The sequence below is a fragment of the Macrosteles quadrilineatus genome, unplaced genomic scaffold (genome assembly GCF_028750875.1).
Source record: "Macrosteles quadrilineatus isolate MER2022 unplaced genomic scaffold, UCM_ALF_1.0 Scaffold_4__1_contigs__length_99947679, whole genome shotgun sequence".
Classification (NCBI taxonomy): domain Eukaryota; kingdom Metazoa; phylum Arthropoda; class Insecta; order Hemiptera; family Cicadellidae; genus Macrosteles; species Macrosteles quadrilineatus.
In genome coordinates, this window is record NW_026542597.1 from 9999581 (window position 1) to 10021218 (window position 21638).

Genomic DNA, 21638 nt, shown 5'->3' on the forward strand with positions numbered 1-21638 from the left:
TTTGATCTGGTAACTTTTTGATTGTTAGGCTGCCGCCAACTGCAGACTCTCGTGGCTCCTAGTGTAGAGTAGCCTATAAATTTTTCGGTTTGACTCCTACTACTAACTCTCTCTATGAATAGCTCCCCTGAATTTAAGTGATCAGGCAGAAATCAAACCATAAATCTATGTTTTCTGGAAAACTTTAGAGCTCTCAGCAATTAAATTTAAAGATAAAGTCAACTAAATTGACCGAACAGAATCTTGTAAATTAGTTGAGGATTTGTCACCAAGGGTAGGCTTACTGTATCAGTCTTTAGCCAAACTCATTGGGTTGTTGTTGAATATAAATATGCCATTTTTGTCCGGTTACTCATGGGGTCTATTGGTCTAGGTTTTGGACGTAGAGTCATTAAAACGGGTTAACAGTCACTAAAAACATAATACAAACAACAAATATAAAATGATATTTAAATGCAGTTTTATCTTACAAATAGCCATAACATTCTACACTTTCAATATCTGGCACAATACATTTTACAACACAAATTTTTCAGCAAAAATCAAACAGCAAAATACAGGTTGCTAGGTAAATAAAAATTAACTATTGATATATCCTAGTTAAACATAAAAATTTATCAGTTGGAATTGGCGATCAAAACACAAAAGCTCATAATTTCACTTCCAACTACTATAAAGCTGAGTATATATATATGTGTGTGCATGATTGAAAAAAGTACTTTTCCACGTCCAACCTTAAGTGATATTCACAGTCTTTAATATAACTGGGATTTGAGTAGATAGGCTACTTCCAAGGTTAGTAGAGAGACTAATCTCTCTCTCTCTCTCTCTAAGTCTCTCTACTAACCTTGGGCTACTTCGCCACTGAGAAATATTTTTTCAACTTTTACAGACATATAGCACAAATTGATAATATGGTGTCACTCAATAACCTTTAGCTAAAATTTGTGTTAGGTATAAAGTTATAAATAAAAGTAATTCATACACAGTGTTTATTTCTTCTTGGTCTTTGGTGATGTTGATTGAAATACGCTGGACGCAGACATGAGATTTTCTATGTATTGCCCGAGCACTTGGTTCTCAGATTTTAGCTTCATGTTTTCTTCTTTTACACTGTCAACTCTCTGAGATAGATCTGTTAAAAACAAAATTCTTTCTTAATACATTTTGAAAGATTTTAATGTTAGTATGTAAAATAAAATCTGATAATATAGACACTAAAAGAATCTGTTTGCATAATGACAGAATTACTGTCCTAACTTGTTCGGATTCGGAATTTGGTAATTCCGGAACTCGCTCTAGAGCCGGACTAGCGAAATCCGTCCAAGTACGGAAGTCGCTAACTCGGTCCCTCGACGGAACTCGCTAACTCCCAATCAGAAGCCTCATGCGCCGTCCAATGGAAGCCAATCACGAAGATTGTTGGCCAGTGTGGCAGAAAGTGTAGTGCCTACGATCGTTTCGGTAACGTAATGTCGTATCCTACGAATAACTGGGAGTAAGAGCAATGTATTCGATAAAATAAATATATATTCAGAGGTATGTTTATTATTAGGCCTATTCTTATGATTATTATTAGGGTGGAAAATGCATTATAGTCTAACGATAGACTAACCTACATCCCATTGTAAATTTTGAAGCTTGTTTTTCGTGTCTAGTTCATCTCCGGTGACACTAATCGCTAGTCAAATCAAATAAAAAAATCCTTTATTCAAACAGTACATTTGTATACATGAATTGTGTCAAGTCAAGAATAAACATAACTATACATTGATATACATAACTATTGATTTGAGATACTAATAGCTAATTGAAAAAGTCCCCAATCTTGTAGCAGCATTTATTTGACAACAATTTGAATAAACTGGTTTTAAATCTTAAAATCTGTCAAACCCTTTATGGTGCTAGGTAGGCCATTACCCTATACAATTTTATACCAGAGTAATATGGAGAATGTTCAATGGTGGAAGTGCTATGTTTAGGGTATGTAAGGTTATTCTTTTGTCTTGTGTTATAGTTGTGAAAATCAGAGTTATTTGGAAAATTTGATAAATTTTGTCTTTTGCAAGCGTTCCTCAGTATATACTGTTTTACAGGATTGAATTTCGTAAAAATGTGTCCAGTGGTGCAGAGTAGATGCGCAGCCACATCTCACCGGAGTATATCTTGCGATTGTGATCAACTTCGTCTCGCCACCTACCTCGTGGAAGATAGATCTTCAAATTTGGAATTTTTTTAAAAATCAAACTATATATGTATATAACGGGAAAAGTATGAGTTTTGTGATTTTTAAAAATACTCTTACAGGATTTTTTCCCTTTAAGTCCAAAAATAATACAGATAGTTCTCTTCTGCATTTAAAAATTTTTTTTCTCCTATCTGAATTTTCCCAGAAGATCACACCATCAAGTGATAGACATAACCATAATAAACCATCATGAGAGTGGATAAAAAAAATGTTCATTATTTTATCTACTACAATGCAGTGGCGTATAAACTAGCCTATATGTCTTTTTTATTCATAGGTTTTTAAAAACAGCTATAATTGCAGGACCATCAGATTACCATTTTCTGACTGTTATGCCTCTCACTTTTTGCGACTGTTGTAATTTTGCTAACGAAGCCTAGTTACAATGAATTAAGTTGCCAAGCACTGGTAATCAAGTTTTTTAGGGGTTTGTCACCAAGTATGTAAAGGAGTGCAAAAGCTAATGAATGCACTCCACAGTATTTTGATTTGATTTGAGCTAATGAATGAATCACAAATCAATTTGTGTGCATCCTATATAGGTTAAAACAACACAAAAATACCCAGAAACAGATATTACAAAGTTCCTGAAATGTGTGGACCAACTTAATTTTAGGATTAATAAAATATTTCAAGTTTTTAAAATACTTGCCGTCCAACGTGTTTTGAAGCTCCAAAACCTGTGTTATGAGTCGGGATTTTTCTTCAATTTCATCTGGACTGATGTCAGGGTCCAAGCCTAAAAGCACAGCATTTTCCATTAAAAACTTCACTCAACATTTTGGTAATGGTAACTGGTTACAAGTCGTAATCCTTCCCTAACTTAACTAACACTTTGATGCAGGGATTTTAGTATGATTTCTTCATCTATGTAAATTTTTTTGCTTTTTTCTTTATATGTCTCTTATGGTGAACTGTATTACTAAATATTTTATTTTAATTTTAATAACTCTTTGAACATGCATTTTCTCTCATGCATGTGTCTCTCTAGGCCTCAGGCTTATTTGTGAACTAATCCAACAAAGCTAGTGGTGAGCTGATATAGTACAAGAGAACTACTGTACTGATAAAATTTAGTCGGCCGGCAAGTATCTGAACTCACAACTGCATGGCTGTCGGTATATGGGTTTGACGTCTGTTGTGCTACTCACTAAGCCACCGACTCAGTCATTGTCCATTTAACGGAAATAAATCCCAATTAAGAAAATCTGTGCCCTTCTCTATACTAATATAAAAAGAAGCAAAACAGGTACTGTGTGCAATCCCTATTAAACTCATCAATGCCGTTCATTTACTCTAGCCGGAAACCATTTATTTAATGTGGGCCCTCCTAATGGCTATGCCACACATTAGTATGATGGATTAAAACATACGTTATTTGAATCTACACATGCACTCAAGGTTGAATATGACACTAGCACTTGCAGATGAGATTCAACGAATTGCTTAAGCACCATTGAGTAGGCTATTTAGCTACCACGCTGCAAAATGCTGTGACAAGCCTTTAAGGGTTTAGTCCTGGGAAAATGTTATGAAATTAAAAATACCCCGCAGCAAACTAATTATTAATTAATTATTATTAATGCAAACTGTAGGCTAAACGAATTTCCATTTACCTGGCTGGATTTCTACTAAAACATTCCCTATTTTTTTTATGCATGTTCTATTTAAATAACATTAATTTTAATGAGTACCTACATAGGTAATTGCTGCTACAGGGAGAGTTTTTTTTTTTTATTGAAATGTTGATAGCTTAGTATGGAATAAACAAAATTTGACCCCTACCGCAGCAAACCTGCGGACTAAATAAATTTCCATTTGCCTGATTATATCTTCATTAAAACTTCCCCATAAAAATGTTAGAAAATTGAACACTAGGCCTATTGACAGGTTTGGAACTATTGTGATAGCTTTTCGTTTACAGTACAAACTACTATAGATTTGATTATACCTTAAAATCTATCATTGATTTTGGATTCTTATTAGCAAAGTAGCCTAAATAAGTGTTCACAGTCTTAGGCCGCACACTGATGCAGCATTTCACCTGAAGCAAGTGTATCGAGGCAAAATGTTTGGCTGTGTACGAGTGCCCCATGTAAGGCCGCACAATAATCAAGCAATTGGCGCCTCGCAACGACTTGAAACATTTGAGCAGTTGCTTGACAAATGGATCCGATGCAGCACGATGTTTGATGTTTCAAGGAGCAATTTTAACGTTCTGTGCATGCAGAAAATCCCTTCTTTCCAGTAGTTCTTAGTGATTCTCAAAATTCTATTCAACTTCAAAAATTCAAAAACTTTTGTTGTTTAAAAAATAACTTATCTCTTCTTTGAAAAATGTTTACAATTACTGTATATTTGATTAAAACTTGGTTTTAAGTGTTATAAGACGTTTCTTTTATTTACTTTCTGTAAATTTAATAACACATAAAATGCTGATCAAGAAGTTATTGAATTATATTTTGTATTTCCATTGAACAATATTGTTGATTAATTTTTCTTGCTACCACTTTAATTGTCATACAGCCCTTGCAAAGTAGTAAAATAATTTAGAAATTACCAAGGATACTCAGTTCATTATTTAACCATCATGACATTATCTAATAATAGTTTCTTACGATATCACTTATGGTATTTAAAACCCTTCAAATAAATTAGTATAGCAAATTTTCGACAATAATTGTACAATTTTCCTGGATCTGATTTAATTTCTGAGAGGAAAGTCTTGATTGGGTGAACCCAATGTTTTCTTTCTATTTAGTCCAATATTTAGCAAAACCTGACATACAACAATACAGTAGCTACGTTGACAAACAAAATGATTCAAAGCAAATCGTTGTGCAACATTTTGCTTCAGGTGAAATGCTGGATCAGTGTGCGTCAGCCTTAACAGACAAACTACAAAGTTGATATACAGTAGAGTCCCGTTAGTCCGAAATGGTTGGGACCGAGCCCATTTCGGATTACCGAATATTTCGGATTAAACATTTTTTGTTTTTTTTTGAAATTTTTTTTATTTTTTTATTTTTTTTTATTTTTTGAAATTTTTTGTCTTACTTCTTACTACTTTTTTTCGGATGCAGGCACGAGCCCGGAATTGTTTTTCACATTACTTAAGGCTAGACCTATTGGCTGCAGCATTATCACATAGTAAAATCCATTTGTGATTTGGCGGACGAAAATGTAAAATGTTACGGTAATAACAAAATGGTGAAATATTAATTTACTAAAATACTCTACAAAAAAAGTCTCGCCCAGCCACTACAGAATACTTTGACGAGGTACAGCTAACTGTGTCAAAAGTTTAATAAAAAAATTCAAAAAAATTTCAAAAACTTTTCAAAAAACTTCAAAAAATTTTGAAAAAAATTTCAAAAAATTTTAAAAATTTTCAAAAAAAATTTTTTTATAAAAAAAATTCAAAAAAAATATTTTTTGGTTTTGGATTAAGCGGACTTTCGGATTACCGAAGTTCGGATTATCGGGACTCCACTGTATACTCCATACTCTATAGGAATAACAAGGGAATTAAAAATTTCTAATTATTTTTTATCTCTGTAACAATTAGGCTTACAATCCTTCAATATACAAAATTATTTCTTTTTTTACACTCTAAAAACTTACTGTTTGGCCCAGGACTACTGCTTCCGTTGGTGAACGTGGAGGGTATGGAATCCAAACTACGACCTCTCAACAAAGCATCTGAGGTTTGAGACATTTCAACTGCCTCCCCGTCATCTTGAATAATTGCTGCAATTACAAATATCGATGAGAATCGCACTCAGTGTAATGAAAATAAGTTCAATGGTCAACACAGCTTTCAGATCTAAACAGCCTACATCAGTTTGGCACAATTTAGCTTGTCATTAATTTTTAAGAACCAAATGGAAATGTGACTAAAAGAACAAAAAAACACATTTATCAGGATTCAAGCCATTTAATGAGTTGAAAGAACAGTTTTATTGGCCTAAGTTAGTGAGAATTTGAGAAACAATCAATCGTAAGAAGACAATTTATAAAGTGCATTAGGTACTTTAAACATTCTTAAAACCAAAGATATTAAGGTAATTTATTTACTATAGGCTAGGTACCTCCAAATGATATTTAATTTTGATATCTTACTTTATAGTAATTTTACCTGCTAAATTCAAATATACCATTATTTTTCACCGCTGATGAATATTACTTAAGATATCGCTGTAAAAACATACAACATTAGAATAAAGAAGGTAGGACGGAAGACATTTATAAGTGGAATGAACTGTGGGTGAAGTAAGCCTAGGGTTACAGCTAATTGTTTTCAATCATAGTCAACCAACTGGAAGTGATAACTTTATTAGCTAGGTAACTGATTCGGCAATTTGATCCTCATCACCATTGTTAAATATATAAGGTATAACTAACTTCAGAACTAAACACAATCATATAATCAATTTGGATTCCAAATCAAACCGAAAGCAATAAACTAGGCCTATAATATTAAACAAAAGTATTTTAAACCTGTGATTTCATACATAAAGCAACGTTAATTAAAACATGAGTTTAGAACTGACATGACGTCAAGGGAAATTGCCACTAGGCCTACATCAAATGGTTGAAAAAAAAAACGCTGCATTTTCAAAGTTTTAATTAGAAATTATATCCCAGTTTAAATTTAGCCCAATCATTTCATTTTGCCTTTTATCTCACATTTCAGTTAAGTTGGTGTCCAACCCTAGAGTGCCCGTGCCTATTGCTTGAACCGAGAGCTCACATGGAGTAAATATTTACTTAAATATTTATTTAATTATGCAAAAACAGTCTGGAAGTTGCATAAATTAATGAGTCGGTTCATTATAACCTAACCTTTACCTTCCTAATCTAACCTCACTTCAAAAGATTTAATACAGTCACGAATCCGCATAAAACCCGACCTACCTTCCTCACATGCCTAAATAAGAACTGATTATTTGGTTTCAAAACGAATTGATTAGATTTCATTCCGCATTAGATCAAGTATAAACAGTTGTTTGCTCTTCTCACTCAGTCCTCACTCCTCACTCAGTACGGAACGGACCCGTCCAGACCACGCCATATTATCATTACCTTCAGTACCGCTCAATTATCCTTAGATTCGTAATCCTAACCTTCGTTTTACGGCCACTTAGGAATCTCTCCGACAAAAACTGATTGCATTTTTGGATTCAGAGTTAAAAATACTGAAAGTAGACATATAAAAATTACATCATATTTCAGTGTAAATACAGTAACTTAGTACCGCTGATGTAGTAGGACAATTAATTCAGATCAATATTAAAACATTGGTACGGTATTAATATGACTTCTCTCAAGCTAGGAAATTCTTCAATGAGAGCATGGGAAAGTTTAAAGGAAACTTGTGGTAACACTTTTCCCGCTGTAACTTATGTGATTATTCATATTAAAAAGGGAATAAAACCTCAGTAAAATACATAAAAAATATGAGGTCTGGTGCTGGTCTGAGTTACTTAGGACAGTTAATAAAACGCAGAGGATACGCGTCCGGTAACAGGACGTGGATTAGGCGTCCGGCAGTTACTGTCATAACCTAACCTAACCAACCAAACTTGCTGATAATGAAAAAATCAAATGATGGTTCAATTCTCTTCATAACATAAAATTATAAATGCCAAAAATTCTAACAAAAGATGTACAGTTAAGAAGAAATTACATTCAAAGCAAAATCTGTTACAAAAAGTTAAAGAAACCGATGGGTTTCGAACCAAGGACCTCTTGGATATCAGCCGAGCACTCTATCCACTACACCACGAACAACGCTGGCTGAACATCGTATCGTTGTAGTAATGGCGTTCCGGGACCCCACAACCCGGTGACGTCACTACCGGACGCCTCATCCACGTCTGGTTACCGGACGCGTATCCTCTGTGTTAATAAAACGGCTTAGGCCTAGGCCCTAGGCTGCAATTTATATCTTATCATGTGATATCCTGTATGAGACGTAGGAATTGGCTAACTCAGGAACTCGCTAACTCGGTCGTGTGGCGGAACTGGCTAACTCTGGAACTGGCTAACCGTCTCAGTCAGGAATTGGCTAACTCCGGAACCCGCTAACTCGATTTTGTCTCGCGGCGGAATTCGCTAACTCTGGAAGTCGCTAACCCGGCCGCGCCCACTGCTCGGAGCGTTGCCAACCTTGTACGACAAAATAATCGTACACTGCCGTATTTCAAAATGTCAGTGTCTATAAAGATACAGTAAATGTTATTTTTTTTTTATCAATTCCACTTTTAACAGATAACTAGCCCAAAGTAATTAAAAGACAATTAAAAACTCATGAAAAAGTGTTTTTTATTAAACTGTACAATGGCCAGTTAAATGTTTATGATTTCGATCTTAAATATAAATGCCATCAGTATAAAAGAAAATAATAGAATATGAAAAATATTCAAAATTTAGTTTAATTGGTAATAAATAATTAAACCTCTACGAAAATAAGCTAAAATACACGCAAGTTCTTAAACACGGAAAACAGATTTAATTGTAATGTCGTAATAAACCAAAACCATTAATTAATACAGTCATCAACCATCGTAACTTTCATAATTAATTCATAGATTTTAAATTAAATGTTCGTCATTGAACCGTCCAACTTACGTGTACAAATATGATGACATAGACTAAGTTTTTATCTAGGCCTAATAGTTTGAACTAAAGCATTGTAGGCCTACTAGTAAATAGTTGCCTAATTCTAAAATGTGTTGAATTTTTTAGCAATAATGTTACATGTTTTAAAACAGTTTTTAGATTGTACACCTAAGCACCACTAGTAAAAAATAGGAAGATATAATACTCATATAATAAAACGTGACAGGGTTATTTTAATTCACGATTTTTAATAAACTAATTGACGGATTTTCCTGATTTGAGTGTTGGGTTTCCTTTATATTGCTTGCACAAACGATATAAACTATACCAAGCCATTGCTTGGTTCACCGTTCCCCAGTACTGAGCTACACAATAGACAATAGCTTTGTTTTTGGATAAGATAGAATCAGCCTGGAAAAAACTCCAGACTTTTAAAAAGTAAGCCTACTGAAAGACGTAAAATTAATATTAATTCAACAAAATTAAGAGGACGACCCGGGTTCTACACTAATAGCCTACGATAAAAGAAATTTACAAGTTGTATTTATGCATAGACTAACTTTTAATGCAATCCATGAATACATTAGGCCTACCACTTTATAATGTATTGATAAATATTTATTTAAATTCAATAGCTCTATTTAAAAATACATAACCACTACAATGTAATTCTGTAATGACGTTTAACGTGTAAATTTTATTATGATTTATGATTTAAGGTTACTACAAGCCCAGTATATAAAATACGAACTCAAAAATGTTATTTGCAGAAGTTCACAAAATGGTATTTATTCGAATAAAAGAAACAAATGGCGGACTACGAAAATAGATATTTCATAACATGTAATAGATCCAAATTAAATGTGCATTTTTATCTTTTTCATACCAATAAGCTACTATTTAAGTAAGAAACCCACATATAAAACATACTCCCTTATATTAGTACATTTCTCATCCTTATGGATGATCTGAAGACAGTTGTATTGTTAGTTCTGTCCGGTGTACTGTCTTTAGAGGTCGTGTTTTGTTTACAATTGTTTCTTGTTTTCAGTAATTTAAAACCTGGTTTAACCAAATAAAACGTTCTAATCACAACTAATAACACGTCCCCTAGTTATATAACCAACGTTCGTGTTTAGTAAGGAACAAATCATGAAGTTAACTATAAAATAATAGAAACACAATTTTGTCGACACTAGCGATCAGTGTCACCGGACATGAACTAGACACGAAAAACGAGCTTCAAAGTTTACAATGGGATGTAAAGTTTACTTGTGTTGGTTAGTCTATGATAAGACTATAATGCATTTTCCACCCTAATAATCATAAGAACTTCCCTGTGGTTAAACATACTTCAAAATATATTTATTTTATCGACTACGTTGCTCTTACTCCTAATTAAGCGTAGGATACGACATTATGGTGCCGATACGATATAGGTACTACACTTTCGGCAACACTGGCCAAAAATATTCGTGCTTGGCTCCCATTGGACGGCCCGCGAGGCTTCTGATTGGGAGTTAGCGAGTTCCGCCGAGGGACCGAGTTAGCGACTTCCGTACGAGGACGGAATTCGCTAACCCGGCTCTAGAGCGGGTTAGCGGGTTCCGGAGTTAGCCAATTCCGAAACCGAACAAGTTAGCGAGTTCCTCTCATCGACCAAATTTGAAGATAGGGCATTTAACATGGGGTTAGCGAGTTCCAGAGTTAGCCAATTCCGCGGACCCTCCTGTATAAGTAGACCTATCTGGTAGGCTACTTAGTTTGGATTAGTTTTGAAGGATAAGTTGTATTTCCAGACAAATCTAAAATTGTTTTTTCTAGGTGATTAATTAATGTCTTGGTCTTGGATGCACATGCAATAGACTTACCTTGGGGGTCATCATCGGCCAAGGGAATGTTGTTTATATCCTCCTGAATTTTTGGTGCAGACATGGTTGTCCAAGTACTTATTAGATGGTAAGCCTACACGATGTTTAATTTAAACTAAGCTCGGCCCAAATGAAAGGAAGGTAACTTCTAACAATGTATTATAATAATATCTCCATTCTAGTCCTAGAGACCAACTGAATTATTCATTGATGTTGCACTTTTCTGCTGTTGTTCCGCTCAAGACAAAACAAACTGACAAAGACATTAGACAAAGTAACTACTCAAACTAGCAACTATCTGTCATCTACACTCAACAGTAGTAGCCTATAATATAATAGCAATAGCCTATTTAGTATTTTTAGCGACGAAGATGACAGAAGACAGAAGAGAGAGAGACAGAACGAGCCAACGAGCACGATGACAGCGATCAGCGGACGGCGGACAGCTCCTAGTCCAAATTCAGATACGTTCAGATAACAATTGATCCAAAGACCAACAAATGTTACAGCGAGTCATAAGCCCTGAGCTATAAGCATTCATAAGTCATAGTTTGGCCATAGTCATTTATTTAGCCAAATTAACCAAATACAGTACGATCAGCGTTAGCCATGTCAAAATAATCTAAAATACAAAACTTCTTTCTTATGTAGCACATTTGTAAAGCTATTTACAAGCTGTTATGACTACCAGCAAAAAATTCCGGACGCTGTAGTACATGCCATTCAAGAGCAGTCTTTTCACTGCTCCTTTAAAAGTCTGGTGATCCTGATCTCTAGTGGGGCTTTTCTTGGACAGAGCCCTTAAGAAATCCATCCATGCCAATAACTTTCGGCAAATCCGCACACTCTAAGCTTCATTTTAATGTGCCATATGCCTATATTTTTAGTTGGTAAATGGCCTTAACCGTTTACGGTACTTAAAATAGGCTTGTATCGCTTTAATACTACGACTATCCGCAGTAATATCCTGATAATTGGACCAATTTGTTAAGTCCAAGGAAAAAATGTTGTTCGGATTTCACTAGAAACTGAAGGCCCCTTCCACGGCCACCTTTAACTAAAAGGCGGCCGTGTCCCTTCCCTCAGTTGCCATTGGCTGTCTAGGCTATTAATTACCAGCTGTGTCTAAGCATATACAAAAATAATTAAATATAGACCGTCAGCTGTGCTTCGGTTACCATAGGTACTGGTGCACATTGCTGGAAGCGCCATGTAGCTACAGCGTAGTGCGTACATACTACGTAACTACACGACGCTCCCAGCGGTGTGTGTAAGAACCTATGGGAACGCTTGCGGGCTGACAGTCTATATTTAATTCTTTTTTTCTATGGTCTAAGGAACATAGACTATCTTGTAGTATCAGTAGTAATATCGTAATATTTAGGTACTTAAGATTTTCCAATAGTACACCATTGCTTTAAAATAATCTGAGTGGCTTAGTGCTCATCTAGTAATTTATTTATTTTGATGATAAACACCATTTTACAATACATTTTACATTTTAATACTGTACATGCGACCATAACCTTTTCCATGCTGTTAACTATTGTGCAGATAAAGGGACCTGCAAAGATGAACTTATTTTAATGAAAATAACGTGCGGTTATAATAACAATGAAGAGTGATAGTTGAATTAACTAGGTAACCATTATAATTAAATAACATGCTTGGTGATCAATAGACTATATCTAGGTAATAATAATAATTAAATAACATGCTTGGCAATAGATAGACTATATCTAGGAAACAATAATAATAGGCCTCTATAGACTATAGATAATTCTTCTTCCAGCTTCAACAATAGGGTTTCGAACTAACTATTCCAACACTAATAATAGTTAGTAATAATTTACAGGAACCTACATCCTTATGCGTTGGGAGTGTTACAATGAAATACTACCAGTGCATCGTATGCCGTGAGGCATACTTCTTGACCACTGCGGCAAGAACCTGTCACCAACAGATGTGCTTGGCACTGAACGATTTCTACACATCTGCTGATGGCATAGTGCGCAATCGACACGTCTTCTCTGTTGTGTTGCACTCCCAGAACAGCGGCGAGCCTCTGAAGAATTCTGTACACGTTTTCCTCTGGTGTTTCAGGGATACCTATTATCTCTACGTTCGCACATCGTGAGTGTTGCTCGGCGTCGTTCAGGCGTACACACCTACACACCACAGTAGAAGATATGAGGGTAAGCCTTCTTACATCGGAGCCAAATTTTTCAACCATCTGCCAGCTGAAATCAAGAGTTCCAGTCCTGAGAAGCTGAAGACAGTACTCCGGGATTGGCTGCACCACCATCCTTTCTACGGCGTTGGAGAGTTCTTGGACTGGCAAGCTCTGTAGATCAATTATTCTAAAAGACACTCTCGAAAGAAGTTTCTGTAATATATTTGACGCAATTTTCAATCTTAACGATTTGTAAATAAAGATCTCTCTCTCTCTCTCTCTCTCTCTCTCTCTCTCTCTCTCTCTCTCTCTCTCTCTCTCTCTCTCTATTCTGATTCTGAACTTGTCATTAGTCATCATAATTCCTAAAGGATTTAAAAAGCTTATAACGTCAACATACATAAGGTTGGGAACAAAGTGTGGAATTCGCCACAAAACAACTTTTTCTTAATAATGTTGTGAATCCAAAACCTTTTCCCCTAACTTTAGCATTCTCCTCTTGTTCTGTAAAAATGCACTCACTAATGTTTGCAATTTTCTCCTCCACATCCATCTTTCAACAGATCCTCCTCCAAACCATTCCAAACTTACTTCTGTGTTTGCGAGAGGTGGATTCAGAACTGTGCGGAACGCCCGATCCAGTTCGCATACACCCTCTAAAAATGTCAAGATTGCTGTGAGTGACGTCCGTACTGACCCAGTAGCTTTAGCTCTAATGAGTTTTCACTCACGTTCGAGTCAGCCACGAGCATATGCACCACGAGTCCACGACCGATGAGTTAAAGGTGGCCGTGGGATGAGTCGGTGGGAGGCCTTCATTTAGGTAACCTTTCATCTAGGTACCATTTCACTTAAATCACATATCAAGTTGGTACCGACAACTCAAATCGGTCAGCTAGGTCCCGGCCCCTCCCTTCTGGGGGAAGGGCGTGGCTTCGCCGTGGTCACGTGTTTCGCGGTGCGGTCGCTTACCCTCTACACTTCTGAAAATTCCCGCGACTTCTTTGAATTACCTCTACTCCACCCAAATTTCAGCCTTCCTTCGTCTCGTTTCGTGTTCTGTTCTGCGTTTCTTCTTCTTCTTCTCTTCTTAGATCTGCTGCTGGCTGCTGCTCTTCTTAGCTAGCTCTGTCTAGTTAAGTTTGAGAGGTTGGATTTTGGAGAATTTATTGTTTGTCAATTTCAATTGTCAAATTGTCATACAAATTTGTATTTTAGGTGTGTATTTTCAATTTAGGCCTAAGTTACAACAACTACTACAGTTAAAAGAACCATTTTTGTCATCACAAAATTGAAAGGTAACTTATTGACATGGACATGGTCATTAGAATATTAACGTTTACGTTCGCTGCTACGGACGTTCCGGAACGTCAGCCGGGCCACGGCGCCAGGAGCTAAGAACGTTCCAGAACGTCACCGTTCATTGTTGTTTAACGTTGCTATGGATAAGCCAGCACGACACAAGCGTCCTATATTTCTTTGCAGCTCGTGGGGACGTACTTTTCTGACAATAAAAAATATAGTTTCCCAAATTACCACCAGGTTTGTTTGGATCAGGGCTTTGTTTCACCTCTTTCCTGCTAGATAGCGACACTACTTTACCGAATGTAACCTGGGTAGTACTGCTATCTATCAGAATCACTTAGTACTATATCCAAAGCCAGTTTTATTGCAGAACATTGCCATCCAGTATAACTACTGATGTTTTTACTGTAATTCAGTGTATCGGTAGCAATGTCACGCATCGGCCGAGCGTTAGTTCAGCACCTGGCGCCGTCCCGGCATCTAGCGCTCAGCAGCGAACGTGTTAAGCAAATTCAAATTAGTTTCTGGTAGCCTATAAAATAAATTGGGGGTACAGTTTCCTGGGCTTCGCTAATATCGATTGAAACTATCAAATTGAAAATATTGATTAATAATCGATATTTAAAATATATCTATTTTAAAATTAAACTGCACTTTATGCCTTACGTCCTACACTATAATTTTTCGAATAAATATATCGATCAATAAATCGATTATTTCATTCAATATATGAAGTTTGGTTAGTAAAGTTCCTAACCTAACTTAGCTAACCGAATGAATCGATACATCAAATAGGCCTAGTCTATCCATTAGTTGCATACTGCGCTTTTAGTTGGATTTTTAAACTCATAGAAAATTATGACTATTAGTTTTAATATAACTTCCGGTACTAGACTATTGATCGATTTCGAGCAACAAGTGCACTAGTTTTTTTTATATTTTTATTTTTTATAAGATGCTGACAAAGTATAAAGTTTTTCGTATGACAGTTTTAGTTTACCAATTGAGTTTTTAGCATTTTATAGCATAGCCTATACGTATTTGATACTCTCAGCAGCTGGAGTAGTGTGATTTTGGTGAAAACAGACTACACTCTGTTGGTAAAAACATTCTGCGATCTATTGGTGAAAACAGACTATATTTGGTAAATACAGACTACACTCTAGATTTTTTCTTTGATTATTGTGGCTTTACGTGACAGGTGGAGGTGGATGGCTATAACTTACAAGGTTACATGGTACACATTAAATTCATAATGATTTGCCTATTTTGGTAGACTGGCTTTTTCGTAGGACTACGCAGACGCTTCATTGCTCTTTACAATTTCAAGAGATCTATTGTTCAAGGCGTCAATGGGCAACTAACCTAAGTTTATCGCCATTCTACCGCATTATAACCCACCCTACAGGGCCCGGATTTTGTAGGTAGCAAATGCGCAACTAACCTACCGCCAGGGCAACGGCCATCAAAACATTTTTATGTGTGATAATAAACCTTGTAGGTTAGTCTAAATTTAGTTGATACTACTAACAAAATAACTTAGCCATCTTAAAGACATCAAGTAATTAAGTAGGCCCATTTTATTGGTCGTTGAATAATCACTGATTACTATAGACTTCGTCTGAGACACATTAACTCACGGTATATAGGCTACTTGATCAATAGCGATATAGGCCTATTATCACGGTCACATTTTTTATGCATAGCCTATCAAATATATATCACAGACGTTAAAATAAATAATAAGTATAGTTGTGCAGTTAAATAGATCAGGGGTAATAGTACTTGTTGTAATATGTAGTTCTACTTCATCAAATCCATTTCAATGCATCAAGCAAAAGAGCTGTAACCCCATGAATAGCCTAGGCTAGTCTAATAATATTTTAAGACATTTTTATTTTATGATATTAAAAACATTAGGCTACACTAAGCTAATGAAATCTTCCCATAAACTTAGCCTACTCGGCTTTAATTTTTGCTTCGATTTTGACTGCCCTACCCGTCAATGAGGTTAAGGGTATTAGGCCTAACCTATACAAAATCCTGCCTTAATCTGAATGGGAAAACATTATTATTTGCAGATGATACAACGATGCTGTCCAGAACCTTTAGGATTATTACAGTTGTTCGGCATTTGGATCATTGCCGGCCAATCTTAAAGGATCTTAAGCTACGTTTCCATTCCTGCAAATTTGTGCCGGCACAAATCTCCAAATTTGTAGGAATGGAAACATCCTGGCTCAAGTCGCGGCACAAATTTGTGCCCGCCGACTGCGCGACAAAACATGTGCCCAAGCCGCGGGCACATGTGCCTGCAACTCGCGCATGCGCAGGTCCTCCAAACTACCGCATGCTCATAAATGAGAGGTAATCATAACCTCAAATTTCGTTGAGTCCGTTGGAGGAAATTTTCAAAGCCACTTTGTACGCGCAAATCTCTCATCAATTGATTAAATGCACCTTCCAATGCTCTTTTAGCCAAAAAAACTTCTTATCCACTATCTAGGTAGTTTTCTTCTAAGTTCATTGTATGCACCAGCCATAAATAAAAAAGCAGAGGCTGTTATGTCATCCATGGTGATTTGTATAACACAATATAATCAAAATCAGCCACCGAACCTCACCACATCACAATAAAAGAGAACACTGCCTTGTCTGCCAGTTGTAGTCGCGGGACTTGTGCCTGGAATGGAAACGGCATGACAAACTACGTGCGACATATGCCTCGTCATGGTCTCGACATGTGCCTCGACTTGTGCCTGCGACTTGTAGGAATGGAAATGAAGCTTAAGGGTACTCACGGTGTAGTGCTTTATATCCTGACCATAGAAAAGATTACGTGCAGTCAGTGGTGGATCTAGAACAGTCACAAGGGGGGGGGGGGGACCAGGGTGTCTGAGAGGTTCGGGGGTACCCCCTCCCTCCCCAAAAATTTGTTTAAACTAAGTCTTCAAAAATGGCAGTTTTATACCATTTCTTTGTCCTAAGTTAGTGTGACAAATTATTGTACGCAATTTGTACGCACTACTGTATTACGTGCAGTCAAAAATATATGACACTAGCTGTTGTACCCGTGCTTTGCAACGGGAAGAAGACACAAAATAGAAACATTTTAATCTTTACATCTGTTGCGTATAATAATTACACATCCACCAACGCTTTTAGAAACAAAATTCAACTTTCATGGCCTTAATAGAAACGTTTAAGTTATAACTTTTAAATCTGGTAGTGGATACCACCATTTTGGTTTTGAATAATTTTAAATCTTGTGTAGGCTGATGTGAGAAAAACTGACCAAATCTTTGAATACAACTTTCACATACATTATTTACCTTCTTTTTTCTTGATTTTTAACATTTTAAATTTCAACTTTGAATATGCAAAAATACTAATTATTAAATTTAAATGAACATGTTTTTAATTTCACTCTTCTTCGTATTAAATCACCAATCCTTCCATCTTCAGTTTCTTCACTCACAATAAATCATTAGCAAAACTAAGTCAGCTGTTATAAGCTTTAAAAATATTGTGCCTTATCAATAGTCTTTTGAAATATTAAAGAAACTATATATATACTATAACAAAGTTTAAATAAATAATTTAGCATTAAAGACAGCAGACAAAAGTAGTAAGATTATCAAAGCATCAAGGACTAAAAAATGTAATAGCAAATACAGTATGTTTCATTGCATCTCTGATTCTCTTCAAAAATATCAACAAACCACTTAATATACAAACCAGTTCTTTTAATCAGTTCCATTGTCCATTGCCTTTACATTTTCACACTTACCATTAAGTAAACATAGTAACGGATATTTAATTGATTTTAGAAAGAAAAGAACACTGCATACTGCTTAGTTTTGATATTTACATTGGTTTAATTTAATCAGTGGTGTGGCAAAACACAAATAATAAATTTATCAAATAAAGTAAATGGGAACTGAAAGCTATGTTAACATAAAATAAGTGTATTTTGTATTACCATTTGATAATTAAATATACTTACACATATACAACAGATTTTGGAACACAAAAATCAACGACGAACAATTTAGTTATTGATGATGTTCTTTAGTTTAATTTAAGCCACAACAGGTTTAGCAAAACACAATAGGCTAACTAAATTTTCCTAAATATACCGGTACATATAAAAAAAAAAAACAATGTGATGTGCAGGTTATGTTAAGTTATTCTAACACATGTTAAGCAGTTCGAATTTATTTAAAGTAGCCTCCAAATTCATACAAAACATCTATACATTTTAATTTTCTTACTGTTTCCATGAAAATATATCAATAACATTATTTTCATAACACTGTAAAATCGAAAGCAGAGCATTTTTTTTATTTCTATAATCATTGACATAGTTTTTGAATAAATGATCTTTGATTTTTTTTTATTAAATAAACCAACCACATAATTGTCTATAGTATATTTAATTTCATTAGATCAGCTGTCTTCAATTGTGAAATATGCAATTTGGCAGTTCTTCTTGTTTATTTTGAAATGTTAAAGCAAATGTAAACATTGTAAGTATTTTCATTGCAGCCATGGTGACCAATCAATATTTACTTTTAAAATCCTCTCCTCAGAACCTTTAAAGCCAAAGGGGCAAAGCCCACGGTCAGTATTGAAGTGTGAATAGTCCTATAATGGTCCTTGGTATGGTAACTATATTTTTGTAAAATTTAAGTCAAGTTGTTTCAGTAGTTTTCGCACCTATTAGTAATACACATACAGACACCATTAGATTTTTATATAATAGTAAGATAGTATAGATATAGATATAGATATATTTCCAAACTGCGACAGCCCCCCCCCCCCTCTGGATCCGCCACTGGGGTGCAGGAGTACTATACCAGAAGAGCACAAAATATAGACTTTTCCTGCTGTCGTCTCAAACGTACCTAGAATAGCTATCCTCGTTCTACTACTACTATTAACTACAACTCATAACTGCCTACTCATTTGCAGGAGATGGATGCACCCTCCTTCAGAAGGCGCTGAAAGGAATACTAATTATAGGCCGCTGTACTCCGTAAAAGAACTTAAGGAAGAGCACCTAGTGAGATAAGTGTATGTCTGCCATTTCATCCGTTAAACAGCCAGGTTTTTGAAGGTATAGTTTATTGTAAATATTATATATAGAGTTATTTATTAAATCACTTAATAATTTATTAGCTTCTGTGCCTGTGCTTCGCAACGGGAAGATGAACTATACCGCCTAATCCAAACAGTTGTTAAGTAGTCCGAATTTATGAACAAAAGCCACCAAATGTTGGCCTACTGTATAAAAACAATTATGACCAACATTGTAATTGCCCTACTGTTTACGTTAAAATATATCAATAACATAATATTCATTTTCATATTTGAGTTGTTTTGTCTCAAGATCAATGAACCAACTATTAAAGGTATAAAATTACCTCAGTACTGCCAGATTGATCCTGTTTAGTCCTTATAGATTACGGGGTTTAAGGACTTAAGTCCTCATCATGAGATCTTGTACAAGAACATTTAACACTGTAACTTCGAAAGGGTCATCAAGAGTTTAAATGCGAAACACGGACATATACTATTTACAGTCATAGACGTTTTATGAACAAAACGACTAGGCTTACTGACAAAAACTTACAATGTCCAACCCCAACCTTGTGCGCACAGTTGCAGATGAGGGTCACGACTGCGATGCGGAAGATGGTTGGGCAGTGGACTTTGTATAGCTCGGCTCTTTGTTCATCAGCTGTTCTTGTTTTTTTATTAGAGTATCATACAGAGCGTTAGACTGTAAACTGATTTTGTCGTTTAATAATGTGTTAGCTTGAATTTTTATTGTTTTATAAATTTCAAATTCTTCTAAAGCATCCATTCCTGTATATTGCTTTTACAATCAAAATAAACTATGCCATGGCTCGGTCCCCAGGTACTTATTTCAATTCAGGAAATTAAAGCCTTTACAACTATTATTCAACAAAAACTTCTCTGCACTAACTTGATCAGGGAAATATAGGCCTAGACAAAATATAAATGTTTAATTTACCTGTTGCTGATCCTGTTAAAACTGTTAACAGGGGCAGGCCAAGACCATAAAGCACTTCATCCAAAAATAAAATTATTGCGCACCCCATACAGTTGTTGTCTTGAAGTTACAAGTTCAGGCGTCCGATAAAAGCCTGTAGCTTCCCAATTAGATCCTCCTCAGGAAGATATCTACCTCTTGCCACATTAACAAGAGTTATTCTTCTACCAAGAAGAATAACTCTTGGTAATGTGGCAAGAGGTTAACATGTGTCTTTAACAAGCAATGAAAGCCCCTCAAAGATCGAGTTTGTGTCGCACGTTTGTAGGCGGAATAAACCAGTTAAAAACTTTTAGTTAAGGGTACCTATGGTAATTTATTGTAAAATAAGACCTTTTTATTTGAAACTACCAACTACACCAACCCGCATAATTTGGCACCCCTGAGTATTTTAAAATTGTGACTTTCTTTACCAAGATTAAAATGTTTGTTTCAGGAAGAAAGATGTAGCCCCAGCTCTGGACAAAAATATTATGGAGAAGGTTGGCCGCTGTAGAGGGCAGCTATAGTTATCATTATATGTTGCCTTTTATTGTTATGTACTGTTTTTATACTTCACCAATAAACCTTATATTTATCTATAGCAGTTAATTTTGTTAAAATTCTTACCAGTAAACTTCTCTGTAATTTGTAAAGAAAACATGTAAAAATGATTATATATTTTATTTTGATCTTCTAACTATTTTGACAGTTTTATAGATAAAATATTCTTTTTTTAGATATATTTTTTTATTGTTCTTGTTCGTACATGTCTCAGATAACTATACATAAAGATAAAATGATATTTATATTTATATTATATATGCGAGTGCCAATCTTAAGAAGCAAAGTTAATATATAGCTAGTAAAATAAAATAATGTTGGTGTTTAATGACTAATGAGTGTACTGTAAAAATGAAATAAGTATAATATAATAGGTTACGTACCTTATTCCGTCTTCAGTCTTAACTTAGTCAATGCTGGATGACTAGTTTCGGGAACAAAGTCCCATTATCAAATCCTTATTTAAACTTTACTTTACTCGGGGACTTTGTTCCCGAAACTAGTCATCCAGCATTGACTAAGTTAAGACTGAAGACGGAATAAGGTACGTAACCTATTATATTATATTCAATTATCAGTCTTGGTGGCAAAGATGTTTAAATGAAATAAGTAATTCAAAAGTTGAAACAAAAACTCTATTTAGCCAACCCAATAAAATCACTCAAGAATTTTCCTCTGAATAAATGTTTGAACTTGATAGTCTAGAGGTGTTAGGTTAATGAGACACAAGACTGCTTAAGGGTGTTGCTCAACGTGTAATGAACAAAATTAAATTAAGAAAAACAACAAAAGTAA

General features: G+C 35.2%; 1 protein-coding gene and 1 long non-coding RNA gene across 2 annotated transcripts; one reads left to right on the forward strand and one right to left on the reverse strand.

Annotated features, from left to right (window-relative positions):
* Nucleotides 1-438: 438 nt before the first annotated feature.
* On the reverse strand, nucleotides 439-11087 carry LOC128992573 (short coiled-coil protein B). Its single transcript, XM_054416218.1, has 4 exons — nucleotides 10744-11087; nucleotides 5873-5998; nucleotides 2901-2987; nucleotides 439-1135 (listed from the first exon to the last, which is right to left on the reverse strand). Exons 1-4 carry the CDS (start codon nucleotides 10805-10807, stop codon nucleotides 993-995), a joined length of 420 nt encoding a protein of 139 aa, XP_054272193.1. The 5' UTR covers nucleotides 10808-11087; the 3' UTR covers nucleotides 439-992.
* Nucleotides 11088-14070: 2983 nt separating this feature from the next.
* LOC128992574 (uncharacterized) lies at nucleotides 14071-20886 on the forward strand. The gene is made up of 3 exons (XR_008490722.1): nucleotides 14071-14214; nucleotides 19196-19340; nucleotides 20737-20886. It is a non-coding gene; the product is annotated as an uncharacterized LOC128992574 (long non-coding RNA).
* Nucleotides 20887-21638: the final 752 nt, after the last annotated feature.